Raw genomic sequence first — 24128 nt, forward strand, 5'->3', positions numbered from 1 at the left:
AGGGCCGATTCCCACTCTAGGGCAGGCTTTCCCCTAGAAAACACCTATTATTTTTCCTGTGACCAAGCAAAACTAGGGGGGTCTGGGGGCATGCTCCCCCATAAGATTTTTTTTGAAAATAACCTTTTAAATAGTGTCTTCTAGTGAGTTTTAGGAAGAGAAATTAACAAATATAGATTTAAAATATGACACAACAATAAACATATTGAAGACATCTGCTGAGATAGGTGATAATTATACTGTAGTATGGTAGGGATTTGCAGCTCAAGTGAGTAGGTTAATGTTGTAGGCTAGAGTTCAACTGAGTAAGGTAGCATAACCACAGGATCAATGAACGGCATGATACAAGAGAGCCATGACATCTAGAATTAACTCGAGATTATTTAACCATTTAGTTTATTTTACTATTTTAAACTTTATGTTCATCACCTTTATATCCAGCAGCTGATTATGGCAGCTTTCACCAGCTTGGGTCGGACTGTTGGTCCAAGTCTGTTTACTAAACGTTATCAACGTCTGTTCACTCACTCAATCACGACCAAACAGAGGCGTGTGCTTCCCATTGCAGTCTGAAACAGGCTGGATTCCTGTGCTACTCGATTTGCAGTTAAGTGTGAATTTGACGATCTCAAAATAAAACGTTTTTTAATTGTTTTATTGGTGGGGCCAAGGAAACTTTTGAGAGGGCACTTCTCAAGATCTGTACATAACTTTGTCTCGATTAAGTTGTTAAAGATATCATCTGTTCAATTTCCGTGCCTGACAGCTGCAGGTCTGACACAGACCGCTATGATCCGTCATTTTCGGGGTTGAGGATAGCAACGACATCACGTACACAAGACTTCACAAACTCTCCCTCACTATATGACTTTTCTATCACTATATGACTATATTCCCTGCCACCTGATACGATGCCAGCCAACGTGACCGTTTCAGAGTACTTTCAGAGTTATTTCCGAAAAAGCTGAGTCTGCTTCTCTGACTGACGATTCAAAGTATTTATGTTGTGCTTGCATAGCTCTGTGCCTTTAGGAAACTTAGGAGCTATGTTAGCATGGTGCTAGATTACTGTCATAGCTGTTCCCTTTACCACAAGACGTGCATTTTGAATGATGTCAAGGTAAAAGTCCGTCAACAGAATGAAGCATTTTTTTTTTTTTAAACTGTATCGGCGGGCCGCAATAAATGAAGAGGCGTGCCGCATGCGGCACGCGGGCCGCCAGTTGCCCATCCTTGATTTAGGCCTATATGATTACACAGCAACATCACTGTGCAACAAGTTTTAAAATAGTCCCTGAAGACAAAGTTCAGAGTGATCACTGCAGTGAAGGTCAAGCAAGCATCCATCCTGGTTTTATTGTTGCAACGGTTGGTTAAATTCCATGAATTCTTCATCTAGGAGTGGCCAAAAGAGATCAGATGTTTCAGCTTCTACTGTCCGTAACCAAAGAGGAGTAATTTGACATGTGTGAAATGATTGACATTTGACAGTGAATATATGACTGTTTTGAGAGCATCTGAGAGTATCTTAACAAATGTCTTGACTGTTTGAAACATTTACATTTGTCAATGGAAGTTTTCATTGGGTAAAAATACGTTTTTTTGTTCCGTCTGTAATTCATATAGCCTATATAAGTAGGATAGCCTATATATTTGAACTGAGAGGACGTTCACCAGACTACCTCCACTACAATGAGCCACCAGAGGTCTCCCTTGATCCAAGACTTAACATAGCAACAGTGAATGCAGAGATTATTCACTAAACTCATGCATTTATTAAGAGCTGTACACTAACGCAGATATTAACACTTTAAATTACATTACACCAATGCATATCTGATAGGAAAAAAGAAAATGTTCATTAACACTACTCTGAAAGACAGCTCACATTCGCTTAATAAATAAAACTCAGATGCTGAGTGAAACGTTCGATCGTTTGATATTCTAAATGCCAATGTATGGGCGAAGACTACGTCAATCACGGTGTAAAGCGTGCTACTATTGGCTGCTTATCTCATCTGACGTCTTTAGTGGGCGTTTAGGACGAGCAAGGGACAACAACGCCGATGCTGCTGTAAAGACGAAAGGAGCTACGGTCTGAAAATGGCTGACAGATTTTCTAGGTTCAACGAAGAACGTGATTTCCAGGTAAACTTGTCTTTTAAATTGAGGTCGTGGTCCTCGGAAATATTCTATTTGCCCTTCACCGTAATATCTCTGCAGATGTGGTGCTTTTGTTTGCACAACGGAGGAAAATTATTTCAGGTCCATTTTCGATTCTGTTTTCTCTTGCGCAGCTAGCTGCATGACATGTTAGCAGACTGGTTAGCTAGCACTACGACTGAAGAGCAGGTTAGCTGCAGAGCCCGGTGACAACTAATTATGCTAGCTAAGAAGGTTGGCAGCTCAAATAAGAGACAGGCAAAGCATCCTATTAGTGCATCCACTGACAGTTTCACGTCTATGTTTTATAACATAACGGAGGGCACTGTCTTGTTATCGGCGGTACATTAAGTCTCGTGACCTTGATCAGAGAAACTGCTGTGTAGTTTTAGTGGGTAGCAAGTTAGCTATTAGGGCAATGACCTAGCTAGCTCGATAGTTAGCCAACGTTACCCAAATGGTTGTCTGGCTAGCTAGCTTGCTAGCTATCCCAAACAGTGACACATGAAGTGGCTGTGTCTTTCAAGCAACATCGATTGGGAAATGCGTAGGCCTGATAGTAAACAGGCTTCCACCATTTGGATCAGACGAATTTTTTTGTTGATGTGGCCTCAAAACCACAAACTGTAATATTTGAACAGGTCCTTTACGCTCATAAATAAACGGGCATTTCATGATGTAACTTATCATTTGTGTTTGTTTCTATACTTGCAGTTGCACTTCCGCGAAAGCTTTAAGGTAATTCCCTACTGACTGTCAGGCCAGACCATCCTTAAAAATATGTTGGTTTGTTTTGTCCAGATCTAAGGAAGAGGCGTATGTAGAGACCATCTGTCCAGAGGCTTATATATAATCTTCTGACACTTGCTTTGTTTCATATGTACCGTCCGTTATGATAAGCATGACCCTGAATGCAATGATAAAAGGTGGTTCAATAAAACCACTAATTGAAGGTGGATTTCTTGATCCGACGTGGAGAGCATTATATAGTTCATAAAATAGAACAATGGCAACAACAAGATGTTGCGTATATACCTCTTTTACTCTCTACTTCATTTTTCTGCCATATTTTGAAAGCCAACATTCTACTTCCACTGTGTACTCTCTGTATTTAGCGTCAACCTGGTTAGACTGTCCTAATCACAGTGTCTACCTGGGAGAAACAAAAATGGAGTGATAATAAATTAATTAAACTACTGCCTTGACACTCCTGAGCTTTTCCCTAATAATGGTCTTTGATCGAAATGTCAATTCTGCACACAACAAAATAATAATAATATTCATTTCTCCAGGAGCAATATTAAGCTGCTAAACCAGATCATCTCTAGGATTACGTCAAGGTTGAGTCGACAGATGAATTTTGCAGGAAAGATGATAACGTTTGGTTAAATGGCTTTATGGCAGAATTACTTGATAAATGAAGATACCCATGCCACTGTTGATTAACTAAAGCTCATATTTCAGCTGACATTTTGCATGTGTTTATTCAGTGACCATAACCTTGACATTTGAACTCCGTAAAGTATAATTCCTTTTGCTGTATTTACCGCGTAACATCTGGTAAAACCTCTTTTCAAAACTAGCCCCTACACCCTCTCCCTACCTACTTCACGTCGAGGGTCCGCCACATTAAGTGCCATCCCAAACCATCTAGCGGGGAGTGGAAGTGGGTTATTAAACTGTCCATGCAGGCTTCACAACCATTTGCAACAGTTTTTTCCTGTTTGTGCAGCACCTTAACACTAGCTGTCAGTTGTTTCTCCAGCCACATGGCTATATTTGCTATAAAGAGTAATTAGGCAGCATAAGTGATGAGATACTGATGATCGAAAAGAAGTAGACCTACGTAACACAACATGGGGGCTATATATTACAGGCTATGGACAGGGTTCCACACACATAATCAAAGGAGTTAAGAGGAAAAGACATTCTGTATTTTCTTGCAGGGTTTCCAAAACGTATATTTTATGTTTTTTTTTGTTATGTTTTATGGTTCATATAATGTTACTTCAATCTATCGAGGGCATCCCAAAGTTTGCCACTGTATCACACCCTACCCCTTCATGAAGAGTGCCCTATGCAGCAGTCATGGAGTGGGGAGGGTCCAGGTAGGAAAAGGCCCTTAGTGTTTAATCAATAAGCATCAACCAGCACTGCAAGCCCCAGCCAGCAGTTTCAGTACAATATACAGTACAATATTTTACCCCAATGTAACACAACAGTTTTAGTCGTAAAGCCTATAGATTTAAAAAAACATGGGGAAGAAAAGAAAGGTCATTGGGTTACGGCAAACCAACATCATTTAAAGGATGGCCACATCCTTTGACCGTTTAGGCAATGCTTTGCACACTTTCATATTAGTAGGCTATATTGCGGGTTTGCTTTAGGTCACCAGAAGTTGAATGGATAGTGCTGACTGATGTTGTTTTCTTAGTAGCTGCCTACATTATAGTGCGATCATACGTTTCTCAGTCTTTCACAGTTGCTTTAGTTGCTGCCTGATCTCGCAGCCAGTTTAAATACTAGATTCCATCCATTGAGGAGTTTGAGTTACTTTAGGGTGTACTACACTGGAATGTAAAACAGGCCGATCATGACTTGACAGTAGGGCTGTCAAAATTGCTCAAAAATTACATTCGAATGTTCGTTTGGAAAAAAATCACGAATTCGAACTATTCGAATATCTGGTTGCCTATTTTACGCAGTTGCCGTCAATACGTCAATAATGCGAAAAAAAAGCTGTCTCGGACTTTGCCGAGAACATTGCGTTACAGCAGCTTTCACCAACCAGACTACTAGCTCCCCTGCTCTACTTCGGATGCTTATTGAATGGCATAGCCTGTGTAAGTCCAGCTCAGAACAGTTGTGAATAAGAAAGAATAAATGTCCATGTCTGTTGTCTTGCACAGACAACCAATTGAAATCGCCAGGAACAAAAATGATGAACGTAGGCTATATGATTTTGTAATGTAGTGCAACCGTGGCTAAACTGCTGGGTTATTCTCAATGAAAAAAAAAAACATTAGGCTATAAGAACGATCATCGCAAGCAGCACTGCTTCCTTACTTTAAAACGAGGGACATCGCGAACAGACAGAGGCTCATTCACAAAGCAGATAGGCGCTTGTACCGCGGGAGTGTTTTTTCACATTCGAATATTATCCCACTTCTGACACCAGGTATTGACTTGTACTTTATCATAGAAAGTATTACACATATAGGCTACTGCAAGTTCAGGAGTCTTTATTAAATCAACCGTCTTCCACTCTCACTCAGGTAGGCCTACGTTACACTAGTTTCCGGTTCACGCATCATTTCACAATAAGAGTCCTGATAAGATCAGTACTAAACATTACATGAGGGACATCGCGAACAGACAGAGGCTCATTCACAAAGCAGATAGAGGCGCTTGTACCGCGGGAGTGTTTTTGCACATTCGAATATTAATTTTCACGTTCGAATTCGCGTTTTTGGATACCATTCGAACGAATATTCGAACTTCGAATATTCGTTGACAGCCCTACTTGACAGTACACCATGCCCGGCTCCATTTTATATTGGACGGATGATTTTGATTGAGTGAGTTAAATTGAATATCATCAGGGGGGAAATTTGTCCTTGTTTTGCACATAGGCTGCCTAGTGAACCTCCACACCAGGAGCACATCAACTCCAAAACTTTACTTTGTCCTTAGATGGAGTAGTGTTGTGTTTGTTGGTGTGAAGGGCTCTCATCACTGTCATGTTGCCTATGCACTTGAATCAGCAGAGGGCTGAAGAGTATACTGGTGATATGAGATCATATCCAGGCTGAGCCACTTTTATGTTGGTTTGGCAGCCAAACAAAACAAACTCCTGTGGCATTTGGCAAATTTGCTTTGAGCCACTGCTAAAAGAAAGGTGTGATAAAAAGGTGTTTCTAACCTGCTCTGTATTGCCAGCGGAGTTGACAGCATGCCGCTGGAACTGTAGCCTTGTTATAACACTGTCCTTAAGGTTCTGTAGCCTTGGTAGAACACTGTCCTTAAGGTTCTGTAGCCTTGGTAGAACACTGTCCTTAAGGTTCCTTAGCCTTGGTAGAACACTGTCCTTAAGGTTCTGTAGTCTTGGTACAACACTGTCCTTAAGGTTCTGTGGCCTTGGTAGAACACTGTCCTTAAGGTTCTGTAGTCTTGGTACAACACTGTCCTTAAGGTTATCTTTTTGCTCGTTCAACCCCAGTGTTTAGATTCTGTGTTATGTTATGTGGTACCGTACTTGTAGACTTCCCACTGCCACTGTGCGGTTGAGTGTCTACGCCTAATAAGGGGCTTGGTGGTTGTGGGAGCGTGGTGTGTTTAACATCTTATAAGATAAATAAATATGCTCAGCCAGACACATTCCAGTGTGACTTGGAGACGGTTGTGCAGTAGCTGCATCTTCAAAGGTTTGGTCCCAGTAACACTGTTCTATAACAGATGAACAACTGGGCCTCCTGCTCAACATGGCACACTGGGACAACTGGCACACGCTGCTTGCAGTTCTTCCCCAACCTGGAGTGAAACAATCTTAGCTCCGAGAGAGAAAAACATGTGGACAGTTGGACAAAAATGCAGTTAAGGACCTGAGGCATTTGTCCATAGTAGTGGTTTACTGAAGATGACTGTTGATTTGAGGCCTTCAGTGCAAATAGGTCATGTCTTGTCATAGAAGTATTACTGCTGTACTGCCCATGATGGTGTGTGTGTGTGTGCGTGAATAGAGGATACTTTGAGGCTAAACTAAGACTACGTTTGTAGAGTTGATTTGCGTTTGAACATGCGTTGGCATGGCATTGACTACTTTACAGTCATTGTGCTTTGTTCTCTGTTTATAAAGGCTCTCATATGTCAATGTATAATATGTGTTTAGTGTCTTTTCACAGTGTTCGCTTATTTTAAGCATGTTCATTTGAAGTGGGGCGGTAAGCTTTATTGACAAGTTAATTGCCATTCAGTGTCACTTTTGTTTAGTTCTAGGCTAGTCCATGGAAAAAGTTTTGAAGTGGTCAGTTTACTTCAGACATTTGGGAAGGATGTCCGCTGGGCCTCTGTTATACCAATAACTGGTGTCTTTACCATTTAGATTAGCTATAACTAATGACAATGCAATGCTACCAATAGTAGCTGTAATGCTAATATTCTTCTTCTTGCAATAATGCCTCCCCGTATCTCCCACAATTAAAGCAACCCTGTTATCAAGATTAGGGATGCAAATTATCGATTAATTCATTAATCATTAGTTGATAATCTTATCGATCGACTTTCGATTAATTGATAAGCGGCGTTTTTCACCTGAGTTTCAGTGCTTCAATAGGGCCTTTATAAATATCAGCTTAATAGTTGAGTTATTATATTACATTACATTATGATAATTATATTCTATTCTATTCTATTATACATTCCTCAAGTAATTATGCATTAGGAAAAGAAAGCAGAAAAGTTTTTTTATGGTATAACAAAATACATTCTTTAATTTAAAACAAAGAAATAAATTATGGACTGGCTCAGTTCTTGCATTTGAAACAGGCATAAAAAAAAAAGAATAGAAGAAATTAAATAGAGAGCCAAACAGAATATTATTGAGCCTATAGATTATGAAGAAACTGCATCTAGGCTATTACAAGCTAAATAGCCAACACAACTCTCTGAAGTTTAACTCGCGCTCACGGTAGTGAGGGATAGAGTAGTTACATTCTTAATGGCAAGCCATCAGGCAAAGGTAAGCTAGCCCGCTAACGAGCTAGGTATATAATATCATTAAGCCTGAGTGAGCTAGTCCGCTATCAAGCTATATAGCCAACTCAACTCTTACTTACTTACTTACTAACTCTCATGAGCCAAACTCGCGGGCACACGTTAGCGCGGGAGTAGACAGAGATATTCACATTCATAGCAAGGTGAGCTAGCCCGCTAACGAGCTAACAGCTAACCTGAGTTTTAAGCCTTAACTCGCGGCAGTAAGCGAGAGAAGGTATAATACAGTGTAGCTGTGATTTTAGGTTGACCAGGTGAACTGGTGGTGCCATGCAGGACAGCAGCATGCACGGTGTTCAAATGATAACTGAGTGAGCTAGTGGAACTGTCAAGCTAAAAAGGCACCGGATGCCTAAAAGAGCCCGGGTGATGTAATGTTGACTTTCGAACGACTCTTGAGTGACAGTTGCTATGCCAACGCCAATACGTCACCTGGGCTCTTTATCGCTCATAACGCGATTTACTTCAGAGCATATTGCATTGAAATTCGCTACCTGAGACCGGCTTGCTTGTATTTGACCTACAATAAACCAACCAAAACAACCATGTACTTGATGTTTGACTTTGGTAGGAAAGTTGTTGATTCGCTAGTTTATATAAATCAAATGTATGTATCAAAGTAAGCACATTCCATCAGCTAGCTAGCTCGTGCTAGTGTAACGAGCTATCTTGTTAGCTTGAAGCTATTCATCTGTTGTTGTGCTTAAATTAAGAAACTCCTTAATGTGTTGTGATTTTTAGACATATCTGACGGCACCCACAATTACATTTGAACAAAACAGGGCATTGTTTGCACAACATTTTACTAAAGAACAACGGGGGATTGCTAGCTTTGATATGCTAGCGGACATTGCTAACTTACAGAATACCATCAGGCAGGTGTAGCTAAAACTTTTTAGTTGCTTAATATTGTGCCTAAACGGACACTATGTACCCCGACACTTTTTGGCTATCAGTCAGAGAGTCTCAAGAGTTGTTCGAAAGCCATCAGCTACTTTTTAGTCGCTTAATATTGTCGCACAAAAGGAGGAATTGCTATTAGCAATATAGATGCTAGCGGCGAAACCTGTTGATGAGTGCTTACTTACAAAAGACCGGCAGCCAATATTAAGCGGCTAAAAAGTACCTGATGGCTTTCGAACAACTGTTGAGACTCTCTGACTGATAGCTAAAAAGTGTCCAGATGCGTAGTGTCCGTTTAGGCACAATATTAAGCGACTAAAAAGTAGCTGATGGCTTTCGAACGACTCTTGAGACTTAAAGCTAATAAGCGGCCGGGGTACGCGGTGACCGGGTTACGTAATGCTAACGTTGGTATAGAAACTGTCACTCAAGAGTCAACATTACGTCACCCGGGCTCTTTTAGGCATCCGGTGCCTTCTTAGCTTGACAGAACTATTGTATTTCAATACCGCATTACACAGAGAATATTTGACTTCTTTGCCTGAATTAACAATGTTGAAGTGGTCCCACACCGCACTTCTTTTCGCCCGCTTCATTTTGTTTTCAACCGGTCTCTCGCGCTAGCGCCCTCTAGCGATTAATCGTGATTAATACATTTTGATCGAGCAACCTCTTGATCGGCAATTAATCTAAAGTCGATTAATCATTTGCATCCCTAATCAAGATACAAAAAACATTTACACCGTTGATTTTTTTTCTGTCTGGACCAACCAGGCTGTATTGCAAAAGGGTTTTCGAGCGCTGAATATGCAGCAGCAGGAGCCCATGGGGAGGCAGTGGATGGACAGCAGGGGATCTGTTTTGCCAATGCCCAGCTGAACTCTCTGTTCAGAGGCTGCCAGAATGAATGATCTGCCATTAAGTATAAATGGGCTGAAAGCTGGAGTTTGTGTTTTCATATAAATGGTTGGGTACACAAGCCTGACTGGCTATGTTGTATTTCTTTAAGTCCATTTCAGCTGGTATCAAAGGGAGGAACTGGGCATTAGAGGAGAGGGGAACTTGTCGGTTAATGAACTTGTTTTTTTGTTCTGCTCTGGCAAGCAGTGATGGGGAGTGGTTCTGGTGGTGATGAGGGCACTTTCATCTCAACTACAACAAAAGCAATATGCTTATTTACTAGCGGATGAGGGAAAAATGCCAATCTTTTTTAACATTTAAATTAATATTTTCTAGTGTGTCTCTGTGTTCTGTATGACTGTTTGAATGTCAATCGAGAAATCACCACTGGTGGTTTGTCCTCGGTGCCAGCATCGCTCGGCTCAGCTGTTTTTGAAGGTCAGGCCTTTGAAGCACCAGCTGAACGCCTGTCCTCTGACAGAATGTTGATTGGCTGCATCTGGTACGCCTGGCTGTGCTGAGGGCCTTCCACCTGAAACCTGGGGTCAGAGCGACCGTGTCTGGCTGTGGGAGGACCTCCTAAGTCCCCCTGGCTGCTTGTGTCATTTGTGGTGATGTTCAAATATGCAGTTACTGTGCCAGGCCGACTGCTCCCAACAAACGTGATTTTGTCCCTTTGATTCAAAAGAGATGCAGAGATGTGTTTGGCGCAGAAGTGGTAACGTGCCATACAGTTGTCTTGGCTAGCCTGCAGACAAATCGTTTGATGTGCCGCTTGGCCGTTAGGTCTGAGTGGTATGAAGTGGAGGGCCTGTAATGGTGCTGGGTGGTGGGTATTTACAGACATAAACATCTGAAGGGTGTGAAAGGGCAAACAAGGCTTCCAGCCCAGCGCTTGCATCTCTTCCCCAGTGTCTGGTGTGGGAGCTGTAGGGATCAAGGCATCTCTGTAGAGGGTCTTAAAGGTTACTGAAGGTCATGATGATCAAGTTTCAGAATGTGGGCCACCTGTCTGGCTGTTTTGGAGAGAGCGAGGGAGCCCTGGGTATAGGTGGTATAGTGGACTACAGAGTATTTAAGCAAAAACGGGTCAGTTAAGGGCCGTGAATACAAGAGAGAGACACAGACCCCCACCCCCCATATTTCCATGCATTCTTGTGGATATTCTTGTTCTTGTGGATATGCGTTCTTATGTTTGTGTGTGTGTGTGTGTGTGTGTGTGTGTGTGTGTGTGTGTGTGTGTGTGTGTGTGTGTGTGTGTGTTCACAGGGGGGAAATCACTTTGACAATTATGAGGAAGGCCATCTGGAGCTGGAGCAGGCCTCCCTGGACAAGCCCATAGAACCGGTAAGGCTACACCTGTAGTGCTGTGTGATTGGACGAGTCTGACTGCAGACCAACTATATGAGTGAATGAGGTTAAATTGGATAGAGGAGTCCCCCCCCCCCCCCCCCCCCCTTTTTGTATGGTATAAATACAACATGCTTCCTGCCCACCTGTCACTCCCAAGATCTAGGTCTTGATCAATATCCCCCAAAAGTATCATTAGTCCCTCCCTCCCTCCCTCCCAACCCCACTTTTTTTACATTGCCTCCCTTCCCTATGCCATGTCTTCCCAACCCCTACCCCCCCCCCCCCCCCCCCCCCTCCATGCACTTTATTATTAAGATGTAGAACATATTTAACCACAGCTTTTTTATTTTAGTTTTTTTAATGTTCTTAGGTGTGTTTGTTTGTTTGTTTGTTTGTTTGTGTGTGTGTGTGTGTGTGTGTGTGTGTGTGTGTGTGTGTGTGTTTGAGTGTCTTTAGAGACAGTGAGAGATGAAATCATACGACTTTTGATCAGTTTGCAGTTTTGGACAATTAAACTTTCAAAATTCTAAACTGCACAGAAACCGTGGAGTGGATCACACACTGTAATAACTCTCCCACCTTCACACGTTCTTAACTGCCTCCGTCAGCTAACTAACCCCCCACTATTCACACGTCATTTGAACACAGCAGCAGTAGAGTGCGGCCTCTGCTCACGTGTGTCCGTTCCCCAGCTGAGCAGCTTGTCACCAGCTGGGTGTTCAGCGGTGCCTGGATCTCTGTTCTCTCCAAAGCAGTGACCCTGAAGGGGACCAGACCACCAGATGTAGCTGTGCAGAGCCCCTGGAGCTTCAGAGCTCACATTTTAAAATTTACAATTTACAGTCATTTACACTTCTGACATCCGAGTGGCACTAAAAGTTAGTGAAACGTGCGTTGTAATTTGCAAATGCATGTACATATTCGTGGACATGATATAACTGATCAGCTAGACAAGATACAAACTTGAAAAAATAAATCTTCAGCATAAACATGATTATCTGATTCAGACACACATAAAGAAATACATAAGATACATAAAAAAAGTTCAAATTCATGCTGTTGTTTACATGTTGTGGGGGACACTTGTAACACTTTTTTCACGGCCAAGGCACATAAGGGACACACTGCCACTGCTTCCGGGCTTCCCCTGGTAACCCTGGGTTTCACGTCACAATGCTATGAACTGTGGGTTATTCCCTCAGGCAATAGTCTCAACATTGCAGACTTTAAGGACAGCTTGCAGAAAGGGCTCAAAATGTCTGCCAGAGATTCCTCATGCACTTAAATATTTGACAGTGCGACAGCCCTAGGCCTTTGGCAACGCGGCTCAAAATCTGTGAGTCTGGACATTGGGTTTGGGACTGAAGCTCCTGCTTCTAGTGTAGGCAGCCTCATCACGCAGTAAACATAGACACAGCGTCAGCTCCCCCTCTACACTGAATCACAAACAGCCCATTATGAGTCCTATATTAGGTACGTCAGCAGTAGCTCACAGCTGCACGGACGTCAGAAGAGGAGCCCACCAGAGCTGCTCTGGCTCCTGTTCCTATGACTACCAGCTCATCGGTGAAGGTCAGCTGTTCCCCCTATCCACTAGTTAATGCTTGCGTCTCCCTCTGACTGCAGGCTCTTTCCTCTGTTCACTCTACTGGCACTGATATTATGTTGACCACTAGATCAACCAGTGGTTGGTTAATGGCTGATGATCTGATCTTAAGCTTGACTGGTGAAGGTGGGGGTGGATATTGAATGAATATGTCCGAGCCCATTTGTTGTAAAAAAAAACAGCAGTATTTTGCCAAAGTAACGCAACACTGTGCTGATCAATTCTCATTTCCCCTCCATCCTTTCTAACTAGTAATTCAGTCTCCTCAATACTAACTGAAGATTCTGCTTCATCCTGATCACTAGCAGCAGATAATGGTTTGCTTTAGCTTCTGGCTTACCCTGAATGCTGTCTTTGGCATCTGGTTTCTCCTGATGCCCACCTCTCGCCGGAGTGAGTTCATTCCTGATGTCTCACTTCAGTGCCTGGGCACAGTTTTGGGCGCCCCACTCTGCCCCCCGGCGGAGGCTGTGGCACCGAGGTACAGCGGTGTGTGCCACTCTTTGGCTCTCGATTGTGGAGGCGAAGGCCATTATCCTCTCAAGCCTGCTCACGAGAGGCTGCCAAGGGCCATTCATCCAGCACCATCCCCAACAAACACTCCACTGAAGTGGGTTTTAGAGGGGCTGAGCCCGGCTCGAGTCATGGATGCCCACGCACCTGTACTGAGGAGAAACAAGGGAACGTATTACTGGTGTGACTTTCCATTCCCCCCCCCCAGAAGGTTTGTCAGTTAAACTGAGGCTGATATTTATGGAAGTTATAACAAGGAAGTCCCAAACCTGATATGAATACACAGCATCACCCCCATCATGCCCCCTCTCCCGTGGCTTAAAAGCTGAATGCAGGGAAGGTTATTTATAGCCTGATGTCCACTGGCAATGCTGTCAGTCAGAGGAGAAATAAAACTAGGACGAGGCCTATTACCAGATTAAGCCATGTGGGGAACACACACTTTTAGAATGCCCCCCCCCCTACTTACACACAAACAAACAAAACAACAAAGTTGAGAGATCATGCTCTCTAGCCCCTGACCACAGTCCCAGTCACCCACAGCAGCTCCTCATGTTAAGTGTGCTGGTGGTTATACGCATCATCCTCAGTGTGTCATCCACTCCATAGGCAGAGGGGACAGAGAAACACTGAAATGGAGTTTGGAAAAACGATGTGTGTGTGTGTGTGTGTGTGTGTGTGTGTGTTTGTGTTAGAAAAAGTGTATACTCTAGGTGTTCTTGTGTCTGTGTATGTAAGAGAGTGTGTGTGTGTGAGTGTGTTGGGACAGTATGTGTCAGATATTTTCCGTATTGTACACAACTTGGGGTGTTCGACATTTCTCTCCTGCAGCGAATTGGCCCAAATTAGCTAAGCAGCTCTGACCGGTTTGTATCTGCACGCTCTGCTTTCCTTCTACTGTCTTTAGGGGCTCTTCGTAACGCTTTCTCTCTTTTTTTTTCTCTTTTTCTCTCTCTTTCTGTCTCTCTCTCACCCCCTCCCTTCTGTTTTCTCTCCTCCATCTATGTCTCTACTCTATTTCTTGTTCTCTCTCTCTCTCTCTCTCTCTCTCTCCAACACAGTGATTCGGTGTACAGTACCCTCTGTCATTATGTGCTGGCATGGTGCTTGTGCAACTGGGACTGCATTTTTCGCTGATAAGGCACATAGATAATATCGCAGGCAGCTTCTTTCTCTCTCTCTCTGTCTCTCTCTCTCTCTCTCTCTCTCTCTCTCTCTCTCTCTCTGAGGCTGGCAGGCTTATCCTTTGCTCGCTCCCTCCCCCACAACAACGGCTACAATGGCCACCCCCACATTAGCAGCTGCCCTCTACACAACCCAAAAACTGAAAGGCGAACAGAAACGCATTAAGCGCTGAGAATTCCAGCTGGACGTCGACGCTTGCCAGCTCCCTCCTGTTGACAACCTGGGGCAGTTAGGTGGAGGTGCCCTTCCCTCTGACCCTTGGAGGTCGCTTAAAGACATGAGTCACGAGGCCTCTGCAGTGCTATGAATCATCAGAAGCAGAGAGAGAAAGAGAGAGGGGGAGGGATAGATAGATAGATAGAGAGATGGGCAGGATACTGCGGCAGCAACAGCAGGAGCTCGATGCTGGGCACAGGCACAGCAGGACATTCATTTTTATAGCACTCGCTGTTCATATAAATCGTTTAATAGTGCAGTAATGGGTTCGCTTTCATGCAAGCGCAGCATAGTCCAAAAACGAGTATCTCTGCTCGTATGAATAGCCCTGCAAGGTTAGGTGCAGTTCCTTTAGGTGGATAGATAAGGAAAAGTTAAATTTATCTTAGTTTTTTTCCATAATTCAGTATATTTTAAACCAGTCATAAAGTTTCACATGGTAGTACACTCTCGATGCTACACTGAGAGTTAATGAATCTACTACCTCTAGATACAACAGCATTCCTCTTAAGCTAATAGCCGCCACACAGAGATTTATTCATTCAGCGGACGGTTATCAGGAGGACCTCTGCTCCGCAACATGAGGGCTCCAGGGGGGAGGGAGAGCAAGGAAAGGTAGCCTGGCCACTGCCTGACTGAAATCCTTCTCATGCTCCTGCACTATTGTCTATGGAGGGGGGTGGATGGCAGGAGCACTGCACACAGCGCACACTCTACACAGCTGTCAATTTTTGATTTGTCACACACACCCACACACACACACACACACACACATACACATACACACACACACATTGATATATGCTTGCAGTTGTCCAGGATAATCTGATCCCTGGCTTCAACAGTGTATTTTGCAAGGGCACACTCACACTCACGTGTGTGATTGAGCCCCTCCCTGTGACAGCTGTGTGGGAGTGTGTGTATGTGTGTTTGTGTGCGTGTGTGTCTGTCTTCTGGGCATTTAGTGTGTTTGGCGCTCTTGCCCCCATGCCCCTCCTCCTGCCTCTCATTGTGTGTGACTGGTAGGCAGCTAGAGGTCTGTGGTTCTTCTTTTGGGACCTAGTGTTCACTTTTCTCTTTCTTTGGTTCTGACCTACTCCCTTTCTGTTTGGTTTGAATTGGTTCTTTACTCTTCTTCTCCTCCTCCTCCTCCTCTTCCTCCCCCTTTCCCTCTATCTGTTTCTCTAACATTGGGTATTTGCTTTGCATGCCTTAACTAGGTAGCACCAGTTCCTCTATCACCCCAAAACCACGCCACAAAGAAAAAGAGATGAGCGATGTGCACAGGGCAGCTCTCTCCATCGCACAGACATACACACACACACACACACACACACACACACACACACACACACACACACACACACAGACAGCAGTAAGTCACGTGAGACTGGTATAATGTCTGAGGTGGAGAAAGGTAGACAGCTGGCTGGTGGTTTCTGATCAGCTGCAGTAAGTGGAGTTGATCGTCATCATCAGCCCTTGTCTAGTGCCCACACACGTCTCGCCTCATCTAGTCAATATTAATTTCCCTAATGTACCCTACCCTCACACACACACACACACACACGAGCATGAATACATCTTCCCTGCCAGACTGCCCTGTCCAGTATGTCTCTCTGTAGGCCTCTCCTTCTTGTGGTTTTAGTTAAATAAGTGAAAATCCTCTAACCCCCCCACATGCACTCTTTCCCCCCCCCCCCCCCCCCTCTTCTCTGGGGGAAGAACTGCGCACACCCCTCTCTTCCATCTCACTTTCTCCTGGGAGTTAAGAGTTCCAACACCTTTTGTTTTTTTATTTGTTTATTTATGTATATATATATTTTTTTACGCAAATCATTTTCTGATGAATAGACAAGTCAAAGTCACCACGTGAATATGTTGCCATGCTTCTCACCCCCATAGCCTGTAGATGTGATGTGACACTCTTGAATGCTGTGAGCTGTAGTAGTGTGTGTAAGACTGCGAGAGTAACGTAGAGTTGGTGCCGATGAGCACAAGCAGTGGTGACCGTTTCTGGGTCCTTTTTTTCTTGTGTTGTGTGACGTCTGACTGTTCTTTTGACAGGCCAGGTTTTTAAAGCCAGGTTCGTATGGACATGTTTCTCCTCACCCTGCACTGCTGTCGGACTCCTCAGCAATGTCGCTTATTTTCCATCTGTCTCTCTCTCTCTCTCTCTCTCTCTCGTTTTTTTTTTTTTTCTTCCAAGTGCACTCATCTTTCCATCCCTTCACTTATTTGCATGCCACCTGTCTGTCACCCCCACAGCCCCACCCCCTCTCTCTCCTCCGAATGGTCCATCTCCGCCCAGAGCACCTGGAGTCTCCATCAGCAGGTCTGCCTCCAGTCCCCCAGGCGTGCTGTTTTGATTGGCTGTCCTAAATCTAAATTCCAGTCCCCCCTCCCCCCCTGAAGTGTTTTATATTCGAGTGCGTGTGCTGCTGACTGAAACGTGCCGAGTGCAAGGACGCTGCAACCTCCCCCCTCCACCCAGCACTGCAGAGGCTTGTGTCCACTGCTGCAGAGTGACTGCAGTGCAGGCTGGCTGGGTGGGTGGGGTTTAACCCACAGCGCAGCACCACTAGCATCCTCTCTTTGAGAGACCGCAGATGGCCCTAGGATGCTGTAGGGAAGTGTAGTTTGCTGACACAAGCCACAGACACAAAATGCTCACATTGCTGGGCTGTGCTGTGCTTTTATTTCTGGGACTGCGCAGATTTAGAAGTGCATTGGAGCCGCAGAGAAGGTGCAGACACATCAGTCCTATTCTAAGCCCTGGAACAAGAACACACACACACACACACACACACACACACACACACACACACACAGACACAGGCACGCACAGAAGAAGCAAGCAGGGAAACAGGCCATGGCCCTGAGGGTAGTTAAGAGGAGAACTAAGGATGCTTTATACAAAAACCATCTGAACAAAACATTTGCATAGGAGTCTCTCTCTCTCTCTCTCTCTCTCTCTCTCTCTCTCTCTCTCTCTCTCTCTCTCTCTCTCTCTCTCTCTCTCTCTCTCTCTCTCTCTCTCTCTCTGCCTGTCTTCTTCCCGTATTAAATAGCTCCCCGGTATAATATGCAGCAGTCAGTACAGCACTAGCCCACATGTTCCTGACGGGGGTCTGATATAAGGGGATGGCCTCCCACTATTGGACTCCAAAAACAACCTTGGCAGGTGGAGGGCCAATGTCTCCACGATCACCAGGTGTGTCACCAAGAGGGCGGAGATGACAGGAAGGAGGGGGGGGGGCGTGTCCTATGCGGGTGACCACACCACTTTCAGGCACTAACACCTCTTGCTCTCACCCCTGCCTCTCTCTGGAGCCATCCAATCAATGCCTTGCCCCCCCTCGTCCAATCAGTCCATGGCAGTCAATGACTTTCTCCTCTCTCTGGTTAGATGACCTTTGACCTTTGTGCATCACCACAGTGTGCCTGTACTCATCTCTCTTAGTCGGTCATCCAGCCAGATTATTGGCTCTCACTCTCACTCTGGCTTTCTGTGCTCATGGGTTTACTAACACCAAACCGCCCTCGTCCCTCAACCCCTTTTGTTGATGATTAACACCAGATGCATGCTGGGTAGTTTTGAGTTGAGCTCCTCTCCTCTCTCTCTTTTTGTTGACTTCTTTCACCTCTGTGTGGACCTGCGTTGGTTTTGCTGTTTTTTTCTTTTTGTTGTTGTTGTTGTTGTGGTAAGCTGTACATGAGCTTGGAGTCCTGAGTTTTGTTGAATGACAATGATGGTAATGATGATGATGATTGATGTGTGTGCTTTGGTGGGAAAGCCTGCTCTTTTTTTTAATTTTGTATCTCTCGCTTGTCATCTCCTCTCTTTGTTCCATGTCTCTGTTTGCACCGACCTGTCACTGGACATCTAAGTGTCACACGCTCTCCTTCCCTTTCCCCCACCGTCCACTTCTCTCCTTTCACACAACCAGGGCCTTGGTATGGTAACCCAAGGCCTTTCTCATACCTCCCCCACCCTCATAACTCTCTCTCTCTCTTTCTCCCTCTCTTATTCTCTCATCCTCCCTGTCCCACTCCTCCTTTGTGATCTCTTTGGAACGTGTCTTCTGTTTGTCATTGTTCTTCAGCTCATAGACAATTAAAACGTTTCTGGTCTTTTTTTTTTGTCACTTTCTTTTCTTCTGGTTTCCTTGCTAATGCACTTGTGTTGTTCCTTCTCTCTGCCTCTCTGTGTTGTTTGTGTCTGTCCGTGTGGTGGTTTATATATGTATGTTTCCTGCCATACGTATATAAGCTCCTCTGTCCAGGAGGCAGTTGAGGGCTCCAGTCTTAGACGTACCCCCAAGACACTCTGTCTCCCAGTAATAGAAGCTAGGCTAGGATGTATGGATTAATGCAGATCTTTTACTGATGGAGGTATAGTTACCTAGATAGACTAGTTACCTCTCAGTTTGATTTCCAACCCTTCTTCTTCTTCCTCCTCCTCCTCCTCCTCCTCCTCTCTGAAGAAGGGTAACAATCATTCAGGAGTGTAGGTGTGGAGGAGGAGGAGGAGGAGGAGGAAGATTATGGTCTTGGTGATGTATAGGATGATATTAGCTGTGCTGCTTTATGTGTGTGTGTGTGAGTGTGAGAGAGCAAGCGAGCGAGAGATAGATAGATAGAAAGACTGTGTGTGTGTGTGTGTGTGTGTGTGTGTGAGTGAGAACATATCTATGTGTGCAGGGAAAGCTTCTCTTATTAGTGCAATATTTGTGGTCTCTCTCCCCTGTGTCCCCTGGCAGGATAACATCGGTCACCGGCTCCTGCAGAAACATGGCTGGAAGCTGGGACAGGGCCTGGGCAAGAGCATGCAGGGTAAGGCCCACCTCTCCCCCTCCCCTCCTCTCCTCTCTTCTATTCTCCTCTCCTCTCCTCCACCCCCCTCTGGTCTTTTCTTCACTGCCTCTGGTTGATCTCAAAATGGTTATTTCTCTTCCTATCTCACTAGCCTCCCCCACTCCCTCCCCCCCTCTTCCTCTCTCTCTCCCTCTCTCTCTTTCTCGTCATCTCCCTCTTTTTTAGATGCGCTCTGAAAGACAAATTATTTACAAATGAGGTTGATACATTTCAATGAGTGTGTGTGTGTGTGTGTAGCGTCTGCTCTCTCTGATGGTGTGTGGGACAGAAGGACAGGGGTGGAGGGGAACAGAGGAGCACGTAGTGGAAGGGAAGGGAAGGGAAGGGAGGGGCGCAAACATCATGTTATCTGTGGCCGTATCCTGTCCCAACATTCACTTGGGTTAGGGTAGATAAAGCAGGAAAATGACCACACAGAAACCTGTTTTTGTGGAGGCCTGCAAAAAAGTGACTCGTTTAGGTTTGGCATTTGGATTTAAAATGACCAACAAGCTCTAAAGTTAATACACAGGCACACAAACACAGACCAAGACACACACTTGTTCATAGTCAACAAAACAGCTCTGTTCATTTGTATGTGAGGACCGAGTCATACACATTCCATCACACACACAAACAGATACACAGAGCGGTCCAGGGAAACACTTGTCTTATTGTGCCCTGGGTGTCAAACCACCGCATTCAGATATAATGGGCAGCGTGCCTGACAAACCATCGGGGGTGGGCAGTGCCAGTTAAGAGAGCCATGGCCATACCCTTCTTGGCAGTTTTGGTAAATAGACTTGCATGATCTGCTCACTCAAGAATTCCACTGAAAACTGCTAAACTAATTAGTATATCAGCTCAAATCAGAGTGCCGTCTGTAACATCACTCTGTGGAGAAGAATAGGCCTCGCAACAGTTGCAGTTTATTTCTCTCCCAGAATCTCTCAAAACCACCCCTCCCAACAGAGAACAGCACAAGTGTGTGTGTGTGTGTTTGTGTGCGCCTGCGCCTGCGCACTAGTCCACAGTGAGGTGATGTCTTGGGAGCTGATGTCATTTTTGGCTGGTGGAGCAGTATTGAGGAATTGATTGTGAGGTTGCGGGGTCAGTTGATTTAGTGTTGTTCTAGCCGCACTCCCACGCTGATACCTCCTACAGTGTGTGCAGCTCCACTCTAATGGGAAACACCTAAGCGCTCTCTTTCTCTCTCTCTCTCTCTCTCTCTCTCTCTCTCTCTCTCTCTCTCTCTCCTTCTCCTTCTCTCTCTCTCTCTCTCTCTCTCTCTCTCTCTCTCTTTCTTTCTTTCATCCATCTTTCTTTTCATTCTTACCTCAGAAAGGTCTTGGCGGGGGATTAAGGGTGATCTGGTGTGTGTGCTTGTCATCCACACCAAATAGGGCGCGTGTCTACACACTCCCTGCATCCGGAAATGGGATTAGTTTCACTTCCCAATGGAGAGAACGGACAGGAATGTCGGGGGGGTAGGAAGAGGGACAGAGAGGGATGGAGGCAGCGAGGGAGGGACGGAGGGAGGGAGGAAGGAAGGGATGACCTTATTCAAGAACATCTCAGAAAGGAAGAGGGGAAAAACTGATTGCCTCTTCCCTCTGACTAAGTATTTCGTCAGCTCTGCATAACACTCTGTGTGTATATATGTGTGTGTGTGTGTTTGAGAAAGAAAGAGTGTGTGTGTGTGTGTGTGTGTGTGTGTGTGTGTGTGTGTGTGTGTGTGTGTAACTAAGAGGAAACACATGATGGCAATGACTTAATGGAGCACCTTGGGACTGTAATTTTGCCTTAACCCTAACCTGACATTCTTCCCTCTCTGTTGTCCAGGAGACAGGCTGACCTTGCATGTTAATAGACGTACAGCTATGTTTCCCCCCGCCGAGTTTGACTTTATGTTGAATTGACTCTGTTTTCATTCTTCTTTTTGTTTTTGTTTTTTTATCATTTTGTTTTTTTTAGGTAAGGTTTGTAGGACCACCCCCTATGTGGTGTGTGTATGTGGTGTGTGTATGTGGTGTGTGTGTGTGTGTGTGTGTGTGTGTGTGTGCGTGTGTGTGTGTGCGTGTGTGTGTGTGTGTGCGCGCGCGTGTATGTGTGAACGGGAATAGGCTAACCCTTCTTTATAATGTAGCCTAACGTCTTCTCTTAGCTCTTTCCTCTGTAAGCTTGACATGACTAAACCTATCTGCTGAATAATGCCAGCAATGTGATTTGACATGCCACACTAAATGAGAGCAGTTAGAGAGGCGGTAATGACTGACTGATTGATGATGGGGAGTTTCTCTTGATTGGGAAGATGAAGCATCATCATAGAGGTTTTAATGAATTTGTCCCTTGATCTAGTGGCTGCCACGGGGGAGGGGATATATATACATATATATATATTTTCCGATTGGCTGTGTACATGAGTGAGAGCTTTTCTGATTGGCTATGGTTATGACTCCGCCTCCTGTGAATGACTTGCAGAATGAGCCTGAATCTCCGCCCACTCCCTTCCCTTCGCCTATGTTTTTATTCTGTGTCTTGTCTCCTCCTCCTGTCTGTGACGTGACCTGTATCGGTGTGCTTGTGTTGTGGGTGTGGCGTGTGCGTGTGTATGTGTATGTGTGTATATTTGTGTTGGTCACTGCTGAGGGTGTAGGGCCAAGGTGCTTTGCCTTGCAGGAGAACCTCACACCAGCCGGTGCCCAGTCCCCCACTCACACCAAGTAGGAGCAGAACAGCTAAAGCCCCACCCTCCCTGTCCCCTCTCGCCTCCCCCCCCACCCTCCCCCCCACCACCCACTAGGAGTTTTAAGCAGCACATAAGTGGAGGAGAGCATCAAACATGATCATCACAGAGCAGAGCAGGTTACTGCAGGCCTGGGTGGACAACAGTGGTCTATATTACAGCAGAGCACAACAGAGCATTGCATTAAACGAAACCACATGCATAACCAAAATTCTAATCAGACCACACCACAACACTCCAGAGCGGACTCATGTACAGTCCATTCGTTCACAGAGGACCAAATCTAGCGTAGACTACATGAGACATTTCTGCACACAGGAATATGCCACACCGAACTACACAAAGTTAAAGTACTCCTTTGCCTCCATGCTATGAAGAGTACACCAATGTATTATGCATCTGGAGTACACCTTACCATACCCTCACTTCTCCAGAGCAGACCTCATCAGACCACACTAGCACAGACCACATCAGACCACACTAGCACAGACCACATCAGACCACACTAGCACAGACCACATCAGACCACACTAGCACAGACCACATCAGACCACACTAGCACAGACCACATCAGACCACACTAGCACAGACCACATCAGACCACACTAGCACAGACCACATCAGACCACACTAGCACAGACCGCATCAGACCACACTAGCACAGACCACATCAGACCACACTAGCACAGACCACATCAGACCACACTAGCACAGACCACATCAGACCACACTAGCACAGACCACATCAGACCGTGCTAGAACACACCATGTCGTACAAGAAAGGTAACTTTACTTTGCCTCCCCACGGTGCTTCTTAAAACTGGCGTCTCAGCCGAGTGCACCCCTCACCTCAGGACCTCCCTTGAGTCTCTCTGGAGGATCTGCTCCCCTGAGTGTCTCCCCCAAGAATGCGCCCCCTGCTGGTAGCATGGTAAGCCGAGAGGTGATGGTGACGGTGGTGGTGACGGTTGTGGTGATGGTGGTGAGTGGGATTCCAGTCCATGGCACTGTGTGTTCTCTCCTCGCAGCAGCAGAACACAGCCCACCGAGGGGAGAGAACAGGAGAGGAGAAGGGTGACTGTTCTGATCTGTAGAAATAATTTGGCATCTTTAAGGTATGACCCCTGAAATTGTGCATGTGTGGTCTAATCAACAATTGAGCAGAGGGTACTTCATTGAGAAGAGATGACATCCTGAGGCACCATCCTTTCCTTTCTGAGGGACAACAGTGTCAACTTAACCTACCACAAACAAGTGCCTAGTTGGTGAAATAGGTGGGGGGAAGCAAACGGCCTGGTGTGGGGGCATTCCTGAAGGTACCCTGCCCCGAAACTCAACCCCACCCCTCTTATAACCCCCCCGACCCCTCACCCCTGACCCCTGACCCCTCTGTATGCCTCAATCTTCCTGCTTAACCAATTGGTGTTTCTTTTTTGCAGCATTATGATCCTGGCCATGTTGTGCTGATGGTAAACTTAGTGGTAAATGTTCTTTTTCCCCCTGATTGATTCTTTTCATTGTTTATTTATTTGCTTTATTTGCTTTGTTTTTTTTCCCCCTTTCATTTGGTTACACTCCCCCCCATTTTAGTTTTTCATTTTGGTTTCTAATTCCTTTCATCAGAGCACCAGTGTTGTATTTATTTTTTATTTTTTTATTTTTTTCTAAATAGGCTTTCAACTCTCCCTCCTCTCCCTCTCCCTTTCTCTCGCTCTTTCGTACTGGAATTAGCCTTCATCCTGCTGCCTGTGTATCTGTGGTCATGTCCCCTCTCCTAGAGCATCCTCATGATGTTTGATTTCAGTTTTTGGATGTGTGTGTGGGGTTCGGTGGGGGGGGGGGGTCAGACATTGCAGATTCACTTTCCTTTTTTGTTTCTGTGCGCACTGGTTATTAGACTGCCACCCCTACACA

General features: G+C 45.1%; 1 protein-coding gene across 9 annotated transcripts in view; it reads left to right on the top strand.

Moving 5' to 3' along the window:
• Positions 1 to 2065: 2065 nt before the first annotated feature.
• Positions 2066 to 24128, top strand: part of gpatch8 (G patch domain containing 8) — a 35821-nt gene continuing 13758 nt past the window's right edge. The window contains exons 1-5 of one of the 9 annotated variants that reach the window (XM_080856584.1): positions 2084 to 2148; positions 11008 to 11085; positions 14042 to 14076; positions 19375 to 19447; positions 21443 to 23695. Coding sequence is in view for 5 of the 9 variants with exons in the window: in XM_080856576.1 (XP_080712702.1) it covers positions 2104 to 2148; positions 2878 to 2901; positions 11008 to 11085; positions 19375 to 19447 (220 nt within the window). In the remaining 4 variants the exon portion in view is untranslated. Of the gene's footprint in view, positions 2149 to 2877; positions 2902 to 11007; positions 11086 to 14041; positions 14077 to 14271; positions 19448 to 21442; positions 23696 to 24128 lie in introns of those variants that run through there. The other 8 variants (XM_080856583.1, XM_080856581.1, XM_080856580.1 and 5 more) reach the window with 8 other exon arrangements.

Source organism: Sprattus sprattus (genome assembly GCF_963457725.1).
Source record: "Sprattus sprattus genome assembly, chromosome: 18".
NCBI classification, from domain to species: domain Eukaryota; kingdom Metazoa; phylum Chordata; class Actinopteri; order Clupeiformes; family Clupeidae; genus Sprattus; species Sprattus sprattus.